The following is a 19,607-nucleotide window of genomic DNA, read 5'->3' on the forward strand; positions in this document are numbered from 1 at the left end:
ACCTGGTTCAGGGGCTGGGAGTTGCCCAAGAGCCACACAGCTGTGAACGGTGGGCTTGAGACCCCAGCCCAGGTGTGGACCCCTCCAAAGTGTGGGTGCGCTGCTCCCTGAGGGCTGGGCCTCCCCACAATGGCCCTCCCTATGGGACAGGGCCTGAGGCTGGTGGCCTGGACTAGGAGCTGCCACCACCCAGGGCCGCATGCACACTTACAACAACCTGAAAAGCACCCAGGGACCGAAGTCTCCAGAATCTGCTGTACCAGGGTACAGGGGCAGGGCAGGGGCCTAAGGGAGCTTTCCGGCATGTCTGAAAGGAGCCCAGCTGTCCTGGTGTCCAGAATGTCCTTGACACCATCATGTGTGGTCTGACAGAAGCCTGTGAGAGGGGTAGGTCAGCCCTTGCCTGACCCAGGCTGCCAGGGCAGGAAATCAGCCTGTCACTGAGGCAAACCCAGTGACCCATTGAGGGTCACTGAGGCAAATCCAGTTTCTCCCATCTGTCCCCACAGGCTGAGGCCCAGTGATGTAGAGCAGGGGGTCTCAGCCCGAGAGATTCTGCCCCCCCAGGGGACATCAGACTCTCCGGAGATGTTTTTCGTTACCACACTGGGCGGAGGGCACTACTGTAATCTAGTGAGTGGAGGCCAGGGTCGCTGCTAAACATCGTGCAACTCAGAGAACAGCCCCCGAAACAATGGCATAGCCCCAAATGTCAACAGGGCTGGGGTTAAGACCTGATATAGAGGAGCCCATGCCTGGGTGCCTGGAGTCTAGCCCAGCTGGGAGAAGGGCTGTGCCCATTCTGCCTGGAGGATCAGGGCAGCCAGGGGTCCCCAGGGAGGGTGAACTCAGCCAAGGCCTCAATGAGGGGCGGCGTGGGGTCAGGGCCAATGTCTCTGCCCAGGTTGGGAACTTGCTCTCCTCCTGACAGCCTCCCTAAACTTGGCCTAACTTTCTCTGTCCTCTGCCCTCTCCACCCAGAACACCAAGCCCTGCTCTTGGGCCTGCTGAGACCCTGCCCACCCAGGAAGCCTGCCCAGAGGAGGACGGCTTCCTCCTCAACTAAGGGTGGGAGCACCTCGGATTCCCCCAGGATCGACATGGATCTCTGCTCTCAGAACACAGGTGCTGAGGGGCCATTTCTCTGGCTGAATTGGCCTGATGACAGACAGACCCAGGGACAGAAGGTGCAGGCCTTGGCTTTTATTGAGATTAGACCTGTAGGCTCCCTGGCCTCTCGGGAACCCAACTCCACTCCGCCCAGCCTCCCAGGTACAAGTGGTCGACTTGAGTTGGAGCAGGCTGCAAGGGTACGCCCAGGCTTCTTTCTGTCCCTCCCACAGGACCTCCTCCTTCCACCTTCGAGTTTTCCCGAGGCTGGCCTAGGCTCTGGTGCTGGGCAGCTGCCCAGGCAACTTGGTGTGGGGATGCTACTGGTGGGGGCTGAGCCCTTCCCCCTGGACCTGTGACCTCCTCCTCCTCCTGGGCCATCCTTTCCCCTCCTGTCCTGAGCTGGGAGAACCACCCCTGGCACTTGGATCCCTATGGCCTCTCCAGAGCCCCAGAGCAAGTTCTCTTGCACAAGGGACATGTGGATTCCTCTGAGGCCCCCCCAGGATCTCTTAGGCCTGAGCCCCAAGCCTTCAGGGGGACTAGGCTGGGAGGGGGCACCCTTGGCTGGGTCCATGCTGGAACTGGAAGCTGAGGAAAGCAGGGGGAGAGGAGTCACTTGGAGGGACCTGGGGAGGCTGCCAGCCCATCCTATGACCCCCGTGAACCTGGCATCCTTCAAAACTGGAGGGGAGGGGGCAGTTCTCCGTAAAGAAAACCTGGGAGGGGAGGAAGAAGAGGGAAACACGTTTCAAACTGAAAAGACCCTTCTCTAACGTGAACCCCTCATTTTACAAAGGGGGAAACTGAGGCCTGGCCAGCGGGGGAGAGCAGTCCGAGGTCCCTCATCAAATGTAGAGCTGGGACAAGTACCCAGGCGGATTGGGAGTGGAGAGGGGCCACCTGGGTCCATCTGAGTGCCCAGCCCAACCCTGCCCGGGGTCTTCCCCTCCTGTCCCCAGCCCTGCATCACTTGGACAGGTGCTCACCTGTATTTCTCAGGCTGTCGAGTTTCCAGAATGGCTGAATGGTGCCTGTTACCTGGGCCCAGAGCCCCCTGTGGTAAGTCCAGGGGCCAGATTGTGCCCTTGGGTTGTGGTAGGCAGCCCCCGGCCATGAGCTGGCCCAACCAATGGCTCTCACACTGGCCAGCAGGCTGCTTATGGCTTGGCAGGTAGAGCCAAACTCTGGAGGTGGTGCAACCGGAAGTTCTTGGGCTTGCTTCCCTGGGCACTGGGACAGTGCTGCTGCTGGGCCCCCAGCCCCCCCTCGTAGATATTGGGTGGCATGTCGGGGTGACTGGTGCGTCCTCAGGCCCAGCTCACTGCATCTGTGGAAGGGAGAGCAGGAGATTGGTGGCTGGTGGGCCACAGAGGCCGTGAGGGGACAGTGTAGTCACATGCTTATGTGATGGGCTCCACCCCTGGCCTGCGGAGCCTCAGCTTACCTGTCTGTCAAATGGGCTCCGCCCGCTGTCTCCCACCTCCCTCACCCAACAAAGCACTCCTTCTCCCTCCCAACCAACAGGGTGGGCTGAGAAGCCTGAGTCTTGGCACCAAGATCTCTTTCAGGACTGAAGGCTCTTTCTGCCCCCCCATTTTTGCCCCCTACCCTAGAGAGAGCATTCTGGTGCCCAGGGTCACATGGCCTGGACTGGTGCCATTCCTCTCTCCCAAGCTTGCATGTCCCTGAGGGCACCCTGGTGGCTTTGGGCCCAGGTCAAGACAGGAGGGCATCTCTCCTCCTGCCACTCCTCCCCACAGCCTGGCACCTTCTCTTATGTGTAGCTGAGAGAACGCACAGACCAAGGCTTCTATGGAGGGCCATCCAGGTGGGGGAGGAGCAGCCAGACCTCCTGTGCAGCAGGGCTGTGCTCTCCCCTGCCTAGGGGATGGATCTTCAGGTCTCCCTTGGTAACCAGCTCTGTGATGTCACAGGGAAGACTCCCAGGTTTCCCAGATCCCTGAGTTTGGGAGAGGATGATGCTCAAGGGCAGGGGCAGGGTGGGAGGAGGACAAGGGAAGGGGGCAGGACCTTAGGGGAGGTCCCTGGTCCCTCTGGCTTGGGACAGGCATGTCATACAGATTCAGCTCTTGCAGGCTGAGGAGTCACTCCCAGGGGTGACCTCTTGGGGTTTCAATTTCCTCATCCATGGATGGAAAATGTTTAGGGATGCATACTTGGTGAGATCTGGGTCAGTGCTTTGAGCATGCTGAGAAGGTGGTATTGGGTGACTGGATAGGTCCCTTAATTTTTCTGTCCACTTTCCCATAAGTAGATGATGGGGTACTATGGGATCACACCAAGTGTAAGGAAGGATTTGGAGGAACCGGAACTCTCATATATTGCTGGGGGAATGTAAAATGGTACAACCAATTTGGGAAACAGTTTCTTAAAAAGTTAAATCTTCAATTTTCTCTATTCACAGATGACATGATCTTATACAGAGAAAAAACTTAATTAACACTAAAAAAAAACAATTTGAGCTAATAAAACTATTGGAGCTAATAAGATTCAGCCAAGTCTCAGGATACAAGATCAACATGCAAAATTAACTATTTCTATACAGTAGCAAAGAACAAAAAGAATAAAACAGGAATAAAATTAACCATGGAAGTACAAGACAACACTGAAAACTAGAAAACATTGCTGGGAAAAAAAAGAAAACTTAAATAAATGGAAAAAGACCCTGTTCATGGTTTGAAGACTTAATATTGTTAAGACAACAATCCTTCCCAAAGTGATCTATAGATTCAGTGCAATTCTTATCAAAATCTCAATGGCCTTGTAGGCGGAAACAGGAAAACTGATCCTAAAATTCATGTGGAATTACAAGGGAGCCCAAAAGCCAAAAACAATCTTAAAAAGTTTGAAGACTCAAGATTTCTGATTTCAAAACTTATTGCATACAATGCTACAGTAACCATAACTGTGGAACTGGTATAAGGCTAGACATCCAGACTAATGGAATAGAATAGACAGCCCAGAACAATTTCATACATCTCTGGACAATTTATTTTCAACAGATCACCAAGACTATTCCAGAGGGAAAGTAATAGTCTCTTCAACAAATGGTGCTGGGACAACTAGATGTTCAAAAGATACGAATGAAGAATGAAGCTGGACCCCTACCTCACACCATATACAAAAATTAACTCAAAGAAAACTCTGAAGAAATCTTCATCACCATGGATTTGGTAATGGATTCTTAGATATGACAACAAAAGCACAAGCAACAAAATAAAAAATAGGTAAATTGCACTTCATACAGTGTCAAGAAGTGAAAAGACAGCCTACAGAATGAGAGAAAACATTTGCAAATCATATATCTGATTAGAGTGTAGTATCTAGAACACATAAAGAGGTCATACAAGTTAACAACAAAAAGACAAACAACCCAATTTAAAAATGGGTGAAGAACTTGAATAGATATTTCCCCAGAGAAGATATACAAAGAGTCAACAAGCACATGAAAACACGTTCAATGTATTTAGTCATTAGAGAAATGCAGATTTAAACCACAGTGAGGGACTTCCCTGGTGGTGCAGTGGTTAAGAATCTGCCTGTCAAAGCAGGGGTCACAGGTTCGAGCCCTCGTCCAGGAGGATCCCACATGCTGTGGAGCTACTAGGCCCGTGCGCCACAACTACTGAGCCTGCGCTCTGGAGCCCACAAACCACAGCTGCTGAGCCCAAGTGCCACAACTACTGAGACCCACCCGCCTAGAGCCCATGCTGCACGACAAAGATAAGCCACCGTAATGTGGGGCCCGTGCACTGCAACGAAGAGCAGCCCCTGCTCGCCACAACTAGAGAAAGCCCACGTGTAGCAACGAAGACCCAGTGCAGCCAAAAATAAATAAATAGATTTTTTTAAAAATTATAAAAAATAAACCACAGTGAGACACTACTTCTCACACATGAGGCCGGCTATAATTTAAAAAACCAACCAACCAAACAACCCCACAGAAGTTAAGTGTTAATGAGGATGTAGAGAAATTGAAACCTGCCTACGCTGCTGGTGGGAATGGAAAATGGTGCAGCCACTATGGAGAACAGCTTGGCAGTTCCTCAACAAGTTAAACAGAATTACCATATGACCTAGCAATTTCACTCCTAGGTATATATCCAAAAGAGTTGAAAACAGGTTTTAAATAAATACTTGTACACAAATATTTATAGCAGCATTATTTATAGTAACCAAAGAGTAGAAACAACCCCAAAGTCCATCAGCTAATGGATGGATAAACAAATTGTAGTCTGTCCATACAGGGAAATATTATTCAGCTGTAAAAAAATGAAGTACTGATTCACAGGGCAACATGGATGAACCTCAGAAACATAATGCTCTGGTAGAAGCCAGATGCAAAATGCCACATATTTTATGATTCTGTTTATACGAAATATGCAGAATGGATAAATCCAAAGTGACAGAAAGCAGGTTAGTGATTACCAGGGGTTGTGGGGAAGGAGAAATGGGGAGAGACTGCTTAGTTGGTGTAACATTTCTTTTTGGGGTGATTAAAATATTTTGGAACTAAATAGAGATGGTGGTTGAACATTTCAAATGTATTTAATGCTACCGAATTGTACACTTACAAGGGCAAATTTTATGTTATGTATATTTTACCACAATAAAAATAAGTGAATGACCAGCACCACTTAAAAACTATCAAGGTCATCAAAAACAAGCATAGTTTGAGAAACTGTCACAGTCTAGAGAAACTTAAGAAGACATGACGACTAAGTTTAATGCTGTGTCCTGAATCAAATCATAAAACAGGAAAAGGACAGTAGGTTAGAAATGAGGAAATCTGGGCTTCCCTGGTGACTCAGTGGTTGAGAGTCCGCCTGCCGATGCAGGGGACACGGGTTCATGCCCTGGTCCGGGAAGATCCCACATGCCACAGAGCAGCTGGGCCCGTGAGCCATGGCCGTTGAGCCTGCGCGTCCGGAGCTTGTGCTCCGCAACAGGAGAGGCCACAACAGTGAGAGGCCCGCATACCACAAAAAAGACCCAAAAAACAAACAAAAAAAAGAAATGAGGAAATCTGGAATTTAGTTAATAATAATGTATCAGTATTGGTTCATCAGACAAATGCACCATACTAATGTAAGGTGTTAACAATGGTGGGGGTAAGGGAGAGATGGAATATACAGGAACTCTGTACTATCTTTGAAACTCCTTTGAAAATCTAAAACTGTTCTAAAATCAGAAGTCCATTGAAGGGCTTCCCTGGTGGCTCAGTGGTTGAGAATCCGTCTGCCGATGCAGGGGACGCGAGTTTGTGCCCCAGTCCAGGAAGATCCCACATGCTGCGGAGCGGCTGGGCCCGTGAGCCATGGCCACTGAGCCTGCGCGTCTGGAGCCTGTGCTCCGCAAAGGGAGAGGCCACAACAGTGAGAGGCCCGCGTACCACAAAAAAAAAAAAGTTCATTGAAGGGCTTCCCTGGTGGCACAGTGGTTAAGAATCTGCCTGCCAATGCAGGGGACGCGGGTTCGAGCCCTGGTCCGGGAAGATCCCACATGCCGCGGAGCAGCTAAGCCTGTGTGTCACAACTACTGAGCCTGTGCCCTAGAGTCCGCAAGCCACAACTACTGAAGCCCACGCGCCTACGGCCTGTGCTCCGCAACAAGAGAAGCCACCGCAATGAGAAGCCTGCGCACCGCAACGAAGAGTAGCCCCCGCTCACTGTAACTAGAGAAAACCCGCATGCTGCAACGAAGACCCAATGCAGCCAAAAATAAATAAATAAAATTTATTTTTTAAAAAAATTATTGAAAAAGAAAAAAAGTTAAACATTTACTTGCCTTATGACTATGTCATTCATAGGTATTTATTCAAGAGAAAAGAAAGCATATGTGTCTTTATAAGGATTTCTACATGAATGTTCATACCAGCTTTATTTGTACTAGCCCCAAACTGGAAATGCCCAGGAACAGGTGATGTGTAAATAAACTGTGGTATATCCATACAATGGATATACAACTCAGCAGTAAAAAGGGATGAATTACTGATACAGGCTACAACATGGATGAGTCTCAATATAATTACGCCAAGTAAAAGATGCCAGACAAAAATAATATGGTGTGTGATTCCATGTGTATAAAGCCTGAGAAATACACCTGTGTACAGTGACAGAAAGCAGAGGAATGCTTGCCTGGGGTAGAGGGAGTGACAGGAGGTAGATATTACAAAGGGGTGGGACACAGGAAAACAGGTGGTAGATGTGTTCTCTGTCTTGATTTTGGGGATGGTTTCTTGCGTGTATACACTTGTCAAAGCTTATTAAATTGCACACTTTAAATATGTGCATTTTATCTTATGTTACAAAGCTGTTAAAAAATGTAAAAACCGAGGGAGGAGGCTCGGTGCTCGGTGCTCCCTCCATGCCCTGCCAGCTACCGTGGATGTCAAGTGCTGTCTGCCCATCACAGCCTCCACTCTGTGTGTCAGGCATCACAACCTCCACTGTGACATTGAAGAATCTAAGTCCCCCAGAGGCTGAGTAACTTCCCAAGCTCACAAAGCTGACAGCTTTAGAGACTGCACTGGGTGCCCTGTGCACACCAGTTTGCCCTAACTTACACCAGCTCTGGTGGGCTTCAGGCAGCCTGTTGTGTCAGCTCTGAACTGGGCATCACAGCCAGCAAAGAGCATGGGAGGGGGGCAGGGGACGTGGCCTTTCCTCAAAGATCTTTCACTTCACTGGGGGGGTGAGGCATTATACTCCGACTCACTCATTCAGTCTCAGCATGTATGTTCTGAGAGCCTGTGTAGTGCCAGATACTATTGTAGACTTGGGGAGAGAGTCGAGTAGGACAGAGAAGGTATCTGTTTCCACGGCGCATACATGTCCAGATCAGAGACACAGAAGAGAAGCAAGGGAGATGTTTCCAGGTCATACTACGAAGAAAATAAAAGAAGGTGATGTGACAGGGAGGGGCTGGGAAGGGTCTGCTTTGGTGTAGATGCTCCGAGAGGCCTCTTCACAGAGATCTGAAGAACTTGGGAAGAGCACTCCGGACAGAGCGCAGGCTCAGTAGCTGTGGCGCACGGGCTTAAGTGCTCCGCGGCATGTGGGATCTTCCCAGACCAGGGCTAGAACCCATGTCCCCTGCATTGGCAGGCGGATTCTTAACCAGTGCACCACCAGGAAGCCCTTTTTAAATATCTTTATTGGAGTATAATTGCTTTACAATGTTGTGTTAGTTTTTGCTGTACAACAAAGTGAATGTATACATATATCCCCATATCCCCTCCCTCTTGAGCCTCCCTCCCACCCTCCCTATCCCACTCCTCTAGGTCATCACAAAGCATCAAGCTGATCTCGCTGTGGCATGCAGCAGCTTCCCACTAGCCATCTGTTTTACATTTGGTAGTGTATATATGTCAGTGCTACTCTCTCACTTTGTCCTAGCTTCCCCTTCTGCCACTGTGTCCTCAAGTCCTTGTATGAAGCCTTTTGAGTCTGGCTTCTTCCAATTAGCATAAGGCATTGGAGATTGATCATTGTCCTTGTGTCTTTTAGCTCTTTGCTTCTTAAAAGTTGCTGAGTGGAAATCCATTGTGTGAATGTACCACAATGTGTTTATCGATTCATAAGTTGAGGGGCACTTGAGTGGTTTCCAGTTTGGGGCAATTATAAAGCTGCTCTCAACATTTATGTATAAGTTTTGTGTGAACATAAGTTTTTTTTTTTGTTTTGTTTTTTGTGGTATGCGGGCCTCTCACTGTTGTGGCCTCTCCCGTTGGGCAGCACAAGCTCCGGACGCGCAGGCTCAGCGGCCATGGTTCATGGGCCCAGCCGCCCCACGGCACGTGGGATCTTCCCGGACCGGGGCACGAACCCGTGTCCCCTGCATCGGCAGGCGGACTCCCAACCACTGCACCACCAGGGAAGCCCTAAACATAAGTTTTTATTTCTCTTGGGCAAATACCTGAGAGAGAGACTGCTGAGCTGTACGTTGTTTATGTTTAACTTTATTAAGAAACTACCAACTGTTTTTCCAAAGTGGATGTACAGTTTCATATTCTCACCAATAGTGTATGAAAGCCCAAGTTGCTCCACATCCTTTCAAGCCCTTGACACTGTCAGGGTTTTTGTGGTTTTGTGTTGTTTTAGCTATTTTAGTAATTGTGTAGTGATATCTTGTGGTTTAATATGCATTTCTCTAATGACTAATAAACTTGAGCATCTTTTCCTTTGCTTACTATTTGTAATGAAATAAAATTCATATTTTAAGGCAAGACAAGAAGATATAAACATAATTTTTTTTCTGCCCATTTGGGCCTCCTCTCTCCCCTGTAGTGTGCATTGTGTATCTGCATTATGCATTAACCAGACCGCCCCAACAGCAGAAATACCTGCTCAACCATAAAGCTCAATTTTTCTTCTTCTGATGCCAGTTATATAACTCCTTAGAAGATAACATTCCTTTCTCAATCTTGTAAGGGGTCATGATGCAGATATCTTTGGTGAACTTTGTGTGCAATGCCAATATAACATTTTCCTTAAAGATAGTGATTGGTGCAGAACACACTGGGCCAGATGATCTGGGGAGATACTGGGCTACACCTAATGGAAGTTCTTAACTTAAATACCTACTTAGGACCTTATTAATGTTACTTGTATTCTGTCTATTTTGCAAGAGTATAGTTTCTTGTGTTACTGAATGTGTGACTGAGCCTCTGATAAAAATGACTAGGCTACTTGAAACAATTGATCAAATATATAGTTCTATAACACTGAAGATTTTTTTCATTTTTTGGCCACACCGTGTGGCTTGCAGGATCTTAGTTCCCTGACCAGGGACTGAATCCAGGCCCTTGGCGGTGAAAGCGCAGAGTCCCAACCACCGGACCACTAGGGAAGTTCCAAGATTGATGATATTAATAGTGTAACTCTAGATAAGGGAAGAAGCAGTAAGAGAGAACCATTTCCTGGACCATAAGAGACTAGAAAGACAGGCAATGTGGTCCAGAGGCTTTTGGCTACTGTTAACAGTCCAGTGATAGCACACTGCATGGCCTATCAATGAAATCCTTGCTTGACCTGGGTATGAGCATTCCTAGAGCCATGGGACAAACTGGTCTTGAAATGCTTCCCAAACCTTGGTAGAAATTAAGACGGAAAAGGAGGAGATTGTAAAACAAAGAATGTTGCTCACCATCCAGTTCTACAAGAATTGAGTCATTAGTCACTACAGTCACTGATTTACAACACACCCTGAAAGAAATTCAGGGCCAATATCAGGATGAGGCATTTTGTGCTCTGTGAAAACTGGCAGAACTAGCTCTCAGATATTTTCAGGAGAAAATTTTATGAACTCAATTTCTTGCATCTTCCCATACTTAGAAAAGCACTATAACCATTAACTAAGATATCTGCTCCTCGTGAATAGTAGTAACCTTCTACCAAGATGTATGCTTGACTGCACCTACCCCTTAGTCAAAATCACTACATACTAGCCTCCCCCTTTCCTCTTTGGAACATCCTCAGAGCTTTCTGAAAGATGTTCCCTGATTATAATCCTCAGGCTGGCCCGAATAAACTATGCATTTCTTAGATTGACTATTGATTAATTTTTTGTTGACATTTGCCATATCTTCCCTTGTGAAGTATCTGTTTTAAGTTTTTTGTCTACTTTCTTGTCTTTAATTTTTTTAAAACAATTTTTAACTGGGCCGTGTGGCATGCAGGATCTTAGTTCCTGGACCAGGGATGGAACCCATACCGCCTGCAGTGGAAGCTTGGAGTCTTAACCACTGGGCCACCAGGGAAGTTCCTTTTTCTACTTTCAAATTGGATGGTTTTCTTCTTTTTCTTTCTTTTTTTTTTTTTTTTGCGGTACGCAGGCCTCTCCCGTTGCGGTGCACAGGCTCTGGACGCGCAGGCTCAGCGGCCATGGCTCACGGGCCCAGCAGCTCCACGGCATGTGGGATCTTCCCAGACCGGAGCATGAACCCGTATCCCCTGCATCAGCAGGCGGACCCTCAAGCACTGTGCCACCGGGGAAGCCCTGGATGGTTTTCTTTACTGAGTTTGTTATGTATTTTGGATAGAAGGCTTTTTATCAGATGTGTTTTGTGAATTTATATTTCTAGACTCTGGATTAACTTTTCTTAGTGTCTTGAAGAGCAGTTTTAAATTTTGATGAGGTGCAATTTATCAAAAAACAAATTTTTTTTTAGAGGATGATACTTCTGTTGTGGCCTCTCCTGTTGCGGAGCACAGGCACGCCCCAGCTGCTCCGCGGCATGTGGGATCTTTCCGGACCGGGGCACGAACCCGTGTCCCCTGCATCAGCAGGTGGACTCTCAACCACTGCACCACCAGGGAAGCCCAGGATGATACTTTGGTATATCTAAGAACTCTTGTTTAACCCAGTCACAAAGTTTTCCCCATAAGTTTTGTTCCGGAAAAGTTATATTCTGTTGGCCAAAAAGTTCGTTACGGTTTTTCTGTGCGATATTAACGAACTTTGGGGTCAACCCAATAGTTAGGTTTTACTCTTAGGCAAGGGTGGAGGTTCATTTACTTGCATTTCCAACTGTTCCAAAACCATTTGCTGAAAGATTCTTCTTTCTCCACTAAAGGGCTTTACCATCTTTGTTCTAATGACCGTGTATATGTGGATCTATTTCAGGACTCTCTTTGAGGTCCCGTGCCTTTATGTGTCTGTTACTTCGCCAAAACCAATGCAGGGGCGGAGAGCGTCCCACTGGTTGGTAGTCCCTCGTCTTCCCTTACCCTTCTGGGCTCAGCTCACTTAACCTCCCCAGCCCTTGCTGTCGCCTATCCCCAACCGTGGCAGCCCAGTAGAGAGGACTCCCAAGTTAGATCACAGCTTATCTGGCCACATGTTGGGCGCGGTCCTCACTCCAGAGCCGCCCCCTCCCTCCACCAGGAGTAAAGACAGCTCCAGCTGCCAGAGTTCACGATTGCCAGGACAACCACCGGCGAGCGAAGACCCGGGCCAGTTTCCGGCCCGTTGTGAAGATCGAGACAGCTGCGCACACGCAGATGGCTGCCGGGCCTGCTCTCGCCGCCCCGCGGTCAGCCCCTGCCTGCGACTCGCAGTCTGTGGCCTCAACTGCTTCACGCTGCGGGCGCTTCTTGCGGGTTTCGGACGCGGGCGCGGCCAGCCATTTTACACATGCCAGAGACACAGGACCCAGGCTGGAGACCCGGCTTCGTGATATTATGTACATTCTTTCTAAAGTTTAGGAGGAAACGATAAGTAGTACGTAGGGTGCCTCGCACAGCGTCAGGCACTTAGTAGGTCCTTAGAACATATCAGCCAGTGCCAAATGTCTGCAAACTGTGTAAAGTGTTCCCGGCCGCCAGGCGGGGCGGAACTCCACGCCCCCTCCCTCAACGTCGCGGGACGCCCCCTGCCGGCTGCCCTGTCTCTGGCGCGCGTGGAGCATCCGCACACAGCCCGGCCGTTTTGCCTCCAGTCCTGTTTGGCCCCGGCTGCGCGCCGTAGAGGGCTCAGTGCATTGCCATAGAAACCCATGAGCGCTGAGGGGCGAGCGGAGAAGACCTCGGGATCCTGAGGACCGGAGCGCCATGTCTTTTCGCGACCTCCGCAGTAAGGCAACCCTGACCCCTGTGACCTGCGGTCCTTCCGAGACTCGGGGCTCCGGCCCTCCGGGTCCCCTGTCTGAGCCCCGCCGAGGCTCCCGCGCTGGAGCCCCCTCCCGGGCCTGTGCGGCTCGGGGGCGCCCCTGGCCCGCCGCCCTGCAGGCTGAGCGCCCCAACCCTGTCTCATAGCCCTTTCTGCGATGATGGGAGGTCGTGTATGTGTATGCGGCTAGTGCGGCTGAGGAACAGAAGCTTTAATTTTATCTAGTTTTAATTGACTTATGGGTTTGTTCGCTACTGTATTAGAAAACGCAGAGACCGTTTTTGAGTTGGGTTAGCTTAGAGCTCCGGGAAACGAACAACAACCGAGGAGGGAGCTGGTGAATAATAATTGAGGCTTCCGTTTTTTCGAGTTTTTATGATCTTCCAGGTAGTTAGTTACTGTCTTATGTGTGTTCATCGTTTCATTCACTCCTCTGAACAACTGTGCTCCTGTGTTTAGAGATGAGGAACTGGGCAGAGAGAGGTCAGGTCAGGGGACACAGGTGGTAAGAGCTGGCGCTGAAGTGTGAAATCAGGTTGTCTAACCTCCAAAGCTTGCATCTTTTCTAAAGGGGCTGGTGAGGAGAAGGGAACCCAAGTGCCTTTGCTAGGAGGGTGGGGAAGTGGAAGAATGGGGAAAAGAGAATTAGTTACTACTACTTTGGGGGACACCTGTTACACACCAAACATTTTACATTCAATATCTTATTTTAGTCCTCACGGTAGCAGTAAGGTGGTTCGTATAAGTTTCCGGATGAAATACTTTGAGGCAGAGAGGTAAAGTAGTTTGCTTTAGGTCACACAGCTAGAACTGGGTGGAAACGAGGATCAAAAGGCAGGACTGTGTGAATGAATCTCTTGCCTTTTATACGCTTTCATTTTCTGAATCTGAAGCAGTTCAGCTAACTGGCTCCACCTGCATAGGTGTAGCAGGTGATTGCCAATTTAGTGTGATCTGAGAGGCCTCTTTAAGGCCAATTTTCTAACAATTGGTGGTGCTTGAAATTTCCGCATTAAAGATTACTCCTTTCACTTGTGAACTGCTCTTTTTTCTATAATAAAAATATATAGGAAGAGGCATCACATTTTATTGATGCCTATTAGCACTATTGTGTGAAACTGTGCCCTCTGGGATTTGGAGGTTCTTGGTGACCTTATGTTGTAGAGACAAGTTTCTCCTTCCTCATAGCTGAGGGAGGCCAGCCTTCTGCTAGGGGACGTTGAATGGAGTTGTGTTGGGAAAAGTGTACAAGAAGGGGATTTCTGAGCATTTTGACCTTAAATGAATGCTGTACATTATGCAATTCATTGTAAGATTCTTACTCAGATTGTCTCCATTTTGACAATAATACTGGAGAATTAACAGAACTGCACTGCTACTTAGTGGCAAGAAGTGTTTAGGGCTGACTGTGTGATGGGAAGGCTGCTGCTTTATTTTCCATTGCCTATTTAAATATTCCCCAAAACAGCAACAGAGGCCCTCTGCTTCTCTTTCCTCTGCTTATGCCTTCTCTTCTGTTGTCTTGTGAATTCCAGCCTAATCTCCAAGGCCCAAGTAGCTTATTTGTAAATGTCATTGGGACATTTTGAATATCCACCTTCAAGAAGAGTGAAGACAGACATTACTTAGCCAGAAGCACACTGAATATAGGTCTTAGCACATCGTGGGAACTAAAAAGATATTTTATTTCCAAGTCTTGCTTAAAGCTTAGTGACTGCAGCATCTGGTATCAACATGTATTAGTAGTACTGTTTCTTAGTCTGTTTCATAATACATCTAAATATTGCTCAATAGTTCGATCATTTTCTTGAAGATTTCTCTAAATACAGTGCAACTAATGTTTAAATTTTGTGTTATTAAGGTCCTATATGCTCAGTGGGAAAAAAAAGTCAACTCAAATAACACAAAAAAACACAAAAATAACACACAAAACTTCACCTTACCACCATCACCACCACCCCCACCCCCCGAAAAAAAAAACCCACGGTTAACATTTAAACCATGACCAGGTAGTTCTCATTTTGAGTGGTAAAGAGAAAGATATCCAAGAGATAAATGAGGTATCCAAGAGAGAAATTAAATTCACAGCCAATTCCTAAACCCCATTTCAATGTACACTTTCCTCTTCTTCTCCCATTGAATTTAAATAAATGTTTTTCAGGAAGCAGATTAGGTATTTTATTTTATTTTTTAGGTATTTTAACTTTTATCTTTTTTTCTTTCCCTCTTAGAGAGTTGATAAATAGTCCATAAAAGTGTCAGTAGGTTGGGAGTAAGAAGAGAAAGCAAAGTGTCTACGTTCATAAGTCGTTGCTGTTTGACTGACTACATTGTGTTTTACCTTGGACAGACTTTACAGAGATGATGAGAGCCTTGGGATACCCTCGACATATTTCTATGGAAAATTTCCGCACACCAAATTTTGGACTTGTATCTGAAGTGCTTCTCTGGCTTGTGAAAAGGTTAGAACTGCACTTTACTGAGGTCTAAGAATGAATATGAGATGTTATTCATTAGCCACCTAGAAACAGGATGCTTTTGTGAAGCAAAAGGAAAAGTTCAGTAAAATTTGACAGACTCGGTTGTAATCTGTTAAAAATCAGTTGAGTTTAAAGAACGCTGTGGGAGAAGGGAGTGTACCACGCAGCAGTAAAAGGAGAATGTTTCTCAGTAGGAAGCCGACACAGGGGTGCTGGTCCGCATTCCTCTTCATCCCCTCACCTTCATCAGGGAGTGACAGGACCTCCTCACACATTCTGCTGAGTACCTGGCTTGGAAATAATTTAGATTTCATTTTGTGTGAAAAATCTAATATGATTCAGGGTTGGCAAACTTTTTTGCTAAGGAGATAGTCAACATTTCAGGCACTGCAAGCTACATAATATCTCTGTCATGTATGCTTCCTTGTGTTTTTTATAACCTTTGAAAAATGTAAAAACCCTTTTTAGTTTGCGGACTGTACAGGAAGAGGCCAAGGGCTGCTGTCTGCTGACCCCAGTGTGTCATCAGTTACTTGAAGAAAGGAACTCCACTGGGTCAAGGGTAGGCAGCCAGAGTAATAGTTCTGATTATTTTAATGAAACTTTGCAGTCTGAGATAGATTTAATTTTGTGAGCTGAGCCCCGAATTTGATTTTTGAAATTTGTTAAACCTATTTTTAGGTGAAGATTTGTTCTCTTGAATGTTTGGTATTTTGTGTTGCTTCTGAAGCCTTTCTTACTCTTACTGCCTTAGCTGGGGACTCAGAGCTTCCTGTTACAGATCCACTGTCCTCTCAGTTGCTTTACTTTCTCTTTTGTGAACCTTATACTTAATTACCTTGTGTCTTTTCTCTCTCTCTCTGCAATAGGTATGAACCTCAGACTGACATCCCTTCTGATGTTGAGACTGAACAAGACCGAGTTTTCTTCATTAAGGCAATTGCCCAGTTCATGGTTGGTTCACAGTTTTTTGATGGAGTTGTAAAATTAAATACATTAGAAGGAGATGAAGCCTAGTTAGAGCTGCTTCCAGATTTCTGTTTTAAAAGTATTTTTTCCGGGCTTCCCTGGTGGCGCAGTGGTTGAGAGTCCGCCTGCCAATGCAGGGAACACGGGTTCGTGCCCCGGTCCGGGAAGATCCCACATGCCATGGAGCAGCCGGGCCTATGAGCCATGGCCTCTGAGCCTGCGCGTCCGGAGCCTGTACTCCGCAACAGGAGAGGCCACAACTGAGAGACCCGCGTACCGCAAAAAAAAAAAAGTATTTTTTTCCTTCTCTTTTTTTTTTTTTTTTTTTTTTTTTTTTGTGGTAGGCGGGCCTCTCACTGTTGTGGCCTCTCCCTTTGCGGAGCACAGGCTCCGGACGCGCAGGCTCAGCAGCCGTGGCTCACGGGCCCAGCCGCTCCGAGGCATGTGGGATCTTCCCGGACCGGGGCACGAACCCGTGTCCCCTGCATCGGCAGGCAGATTCTCAACCACTGCGCCACCAGGGAAGCCCTTTCCTTCTCTTTTTAAACTAATTAATTAATTTTATTTTTGGCTGCATTGGGTCTTTGTTGCTTCACGCAGGCTTTCTCTAGTTGTGGCGAGCGGTGGCTACTGTTTTTGCAGCGCACAGGCTTCTCGTTGCTGTAGCTTCTTGTTGTGGAGCACAAGCTCTAGGCGCACGGGCTTCAGTAGTTGTGGCATGCGGGCTCAGTAGTTGTGGCTTGCAGGCTCTAGGGCGCAGACTCAGTAGTTGTGGTGCACGGGCTTAGTTGCTCCGTGGCATGTGGAATCTTCCCGGACCAGGGATCAAACCCATGTCCCCTGCATTGGGAGGTGGATTCTTAACCACTGGGCCACCAGGGAAGTCCCAGATTTGTAAACACACTCCATTACCAGATTTCTGTGGAGCCATTTTACCAACAAAGTTTTCTGGATTTTTTTGTTTTTAATTCATTATTTGTTAAGAATTTTAGAGTCCCATGCCCCAGCGGCCTTTGGTCCCTACAGTCAGGCTGTGTTAGTTGGCAGGACCATTTATGTTTCAGGACAGCTAGGCATGGACCCTGCAAGTGGACAGCTTGTGCCAGGAGGAGTGGCAGAAAAGTCTAAACAGGCTCTTACAAACATGGGTGAAATTCTGAAAGCAGTAGGCTGTGAGTTCGTGAATGTGATAAAAACAACTGTTTTGCTGTCTGACATACTGTCAATGACATCTACAGACAATATTTCCAGAGTAGTTTTCCTGTGAGAGCTGCTTACCAGGTTGCTGCTTTGCCCAAAGGAGGCCGTGTTGAAATTGAAGCAGTAGCTATTCCAGGACATCTTGTGACAGCATTACTTTAAGTGGGCCAGGGTTATTTAGTCTGGAATTTTAATAATGTTTTTAAATTAACATCTTAATTTTTACAATCTTTGTTGCAAAGTGGAAGGTTGACTGAAATATCTGAAGTTATTATGGAAATACCATATAATAAGGGGAATTGAACATAAATTGAAGATTAATGATGAATCTAGTATTGACGTTACAAATTACACCTACATAACACTCGTATTACTGGATGTGGGAAAAGAGACATGCATTACATAGTTACTCATAAATAAAAGTAAAGGGAAGTAACATACAGGAAAGATGAGTTATGATTCCTTAGAAATAATAAAGAGCATACCTAATTAAACCCGATTAATTTAATGATGTGAAATATTTATTTTTTATGTCAGATATATGATTCTGCTTTTACTTGAGTAAAAATAAAGTAAGTATTCAAATCTAGTTGAGCTAAAGGAGAAGAAACTGGACCAAAATTTTATATAGATAATATTTTTCTAATGGAAATAAAATAGCATGCAGATTTTAAAGAATTTTATTTACTTATTTTTGAATAGGTAATATATTTTATGGTTCAAAAATTTTTTTAAATCATGAAACAATACAGAGTAAAATGACTTTCTGTTCTGTTTGCCATCAGCCCAGTTCCATTCCCAGTGATCACTATTCTTAATATTTTTCAGAGTTTCTTTAGGCATATTTAAGCAAATAGACTGTATATTCCTTTTCCTTCCTCTTACACAAATAGTGGCATATTGCACACCACCATTTACAATCTTGTCTTCGTGTAACAGTACATTTTGGAGAACTTTTCAAATACACATAGAATTTCTTTATCCCCTCTTACACCTGAGTAGTATTGCTTGCATGTTTATACCATAACTTATGTAATTTATACAGGTAGGCATTTAGGTTGTTGGTAACTTTTGTTCTTAGAAGCAATGCTGTAACAAATAACCTATACACATCAATTTGTTTGTGAATATGTATATCCCTAGCATAAGTTCTTTGGATTGGAATTGCTGGGTCAAAGGACATATGCATTTGTAATTTTGTTGTCATTTACCAAATTGCTCTCCATCAAGATTGTATCAGTCAACATACCCACTTGCAATATATGAGTAACTTGAAAGTTTGATTCTTAAAATGATTTGGTTATATCCCTATTGTTGGCAGCAACATTTTCAAATGACCTACATGGAATTTGGTTTAGATTTTACGTGGAATGGGTCTTAAACTTTTTTTTTTTAATCTGAAAATAGGCCACTAAGGCACATATAAAACTCAATACTAAGAAGCTTTATCAAGCAGACGGGTATGCAGTGAAAGAACTATTGAAGATCACCTCTGTCCTTTATAATGCTATGAAGACCAAAGGTATGGAGGACTCTAAAATAGGAGAGGAAGATATCAGCAAATTCAAGTTTGACCTTAGCTCAAAGGTAAGGACAATGCAAAGCTTGTAGTGAGGGATGGAATGTTCATTTCTCAAACTCTGAAATGGGCTATATCAATACAGCATCACTTCTTTCCTTACCCCTTGACTGAGGGCCATTTTGTCAGTTTTGTGCTCGTCAGCATTTGGATCAAAACAGAAGGGACAATAAATTCAACTTTTTATTGAAAGCCTGCTGCTGTCTGCCAGGCACTCTTCAAGCACTGGGGATACAGGTGTGAACAACAAGGACAGGAATCCTCTGTTTCTGCGGTTCAGCGGGGGGAGCCAGACTGTAAACCGCAAAGCAGAAGGAGTGACAGGTCAGATGGGCTGCGTGTGTGGAGGATAGTAAAGCAGGGAAGGGGCTGGGGTGCCGGGGGAGGTGTCTTAAATTGAGGGCTAGGACAGCCTCAGGGATTGGGTGACGGTTTCAGCAGAGATCTGAAGGAGGGAAGGAGCAAACCATTCAGTGGAAAGGTCTGTGTGTGTTTGAGGAAACACAAGGGGGCCATGTGATGAGAGCTGGGAGGGGAGGCAGCCTCAGGCCTGTGGTCACTGGAAAGCCACTGTCAAGACTTTGACTCTGAGGTTGAAAATCGTTGAGTTTTGAACAAGTACATAATTTGAAACT

The 19,607-nt window shown here is 46.2% G+C and overlaps 2 protein-coding genes across 5 annotated transcripts in view; one reads left to right on the forward strand and one right to left on the reverse strand.

Moving 5' to 3' along the window:
* Positions 1-1,542: 1,542 nt before the first annotated feature.
* C14H16orf90 (chromosome 14 C16orf90 homolog) lies at positions 1,543-3,321 on the reverse strand. The gene is given in 5 exon segments (XM_067012910.1): positions 1,543-1,611; positions 1,613-1,829; positions 2,100-2,291; positions 2,293-2,440; positions 3,291-3,321. Coding segments are annotated over 5 exon segments (657 nt in total).
* A 9,201-nt stretch (positions 3,322-12,522) lies between these two features.
* CLUAP1 (clusterin associated protein 1) overlaps positions 12,523-19,607 on the forward strand; it is a 39,300-nt gene continuing 32,215 nt past the window's right edge. The window contains exons 1-4 of one of the 4 annotated variants that reach the window (XM_059037372.2): positions 12,523-12,708; positions 15,095-15,206; positions 16,094-16,178; positions 18,801-18,980. In XM_059037372.2, the coding sequence (XP_058893355.1) occupies positions 12,687-12,708; positions 15,095-15,206; positions 16,094-16,178; positions 18,801-18,980 (399 nt within the window). In that variant the 5' untranslated portion in view covers positions 12,523-12,686. Of the gene's footprint in view, positions 13,132-15,094; positions 15,207-16,093; positions 16,179-18,800; positions 18,981-19,607 lie in introns of all 4 variants that reach the window. The other 3 variants (XM_059037373.2, XM_067012324.1, XM_067012325.1) reach the window with 3 other exon arrangements.

The sequence above is a fragment of the Kogia breviceps genome, chromosome 14 (assembly GCF_026419965.1).
Source record: "Kogia breviceps isolate mKogBre1 chromosome 14, mKogBre1 haplotype 1, whole genome shotgun sequence".
Lineage (NCBI taxonomy): Eukaryota > Metazoa > Chordata > Mammalia > Artiodactyla > Physeteridae > Kogia > Kogia breviceps.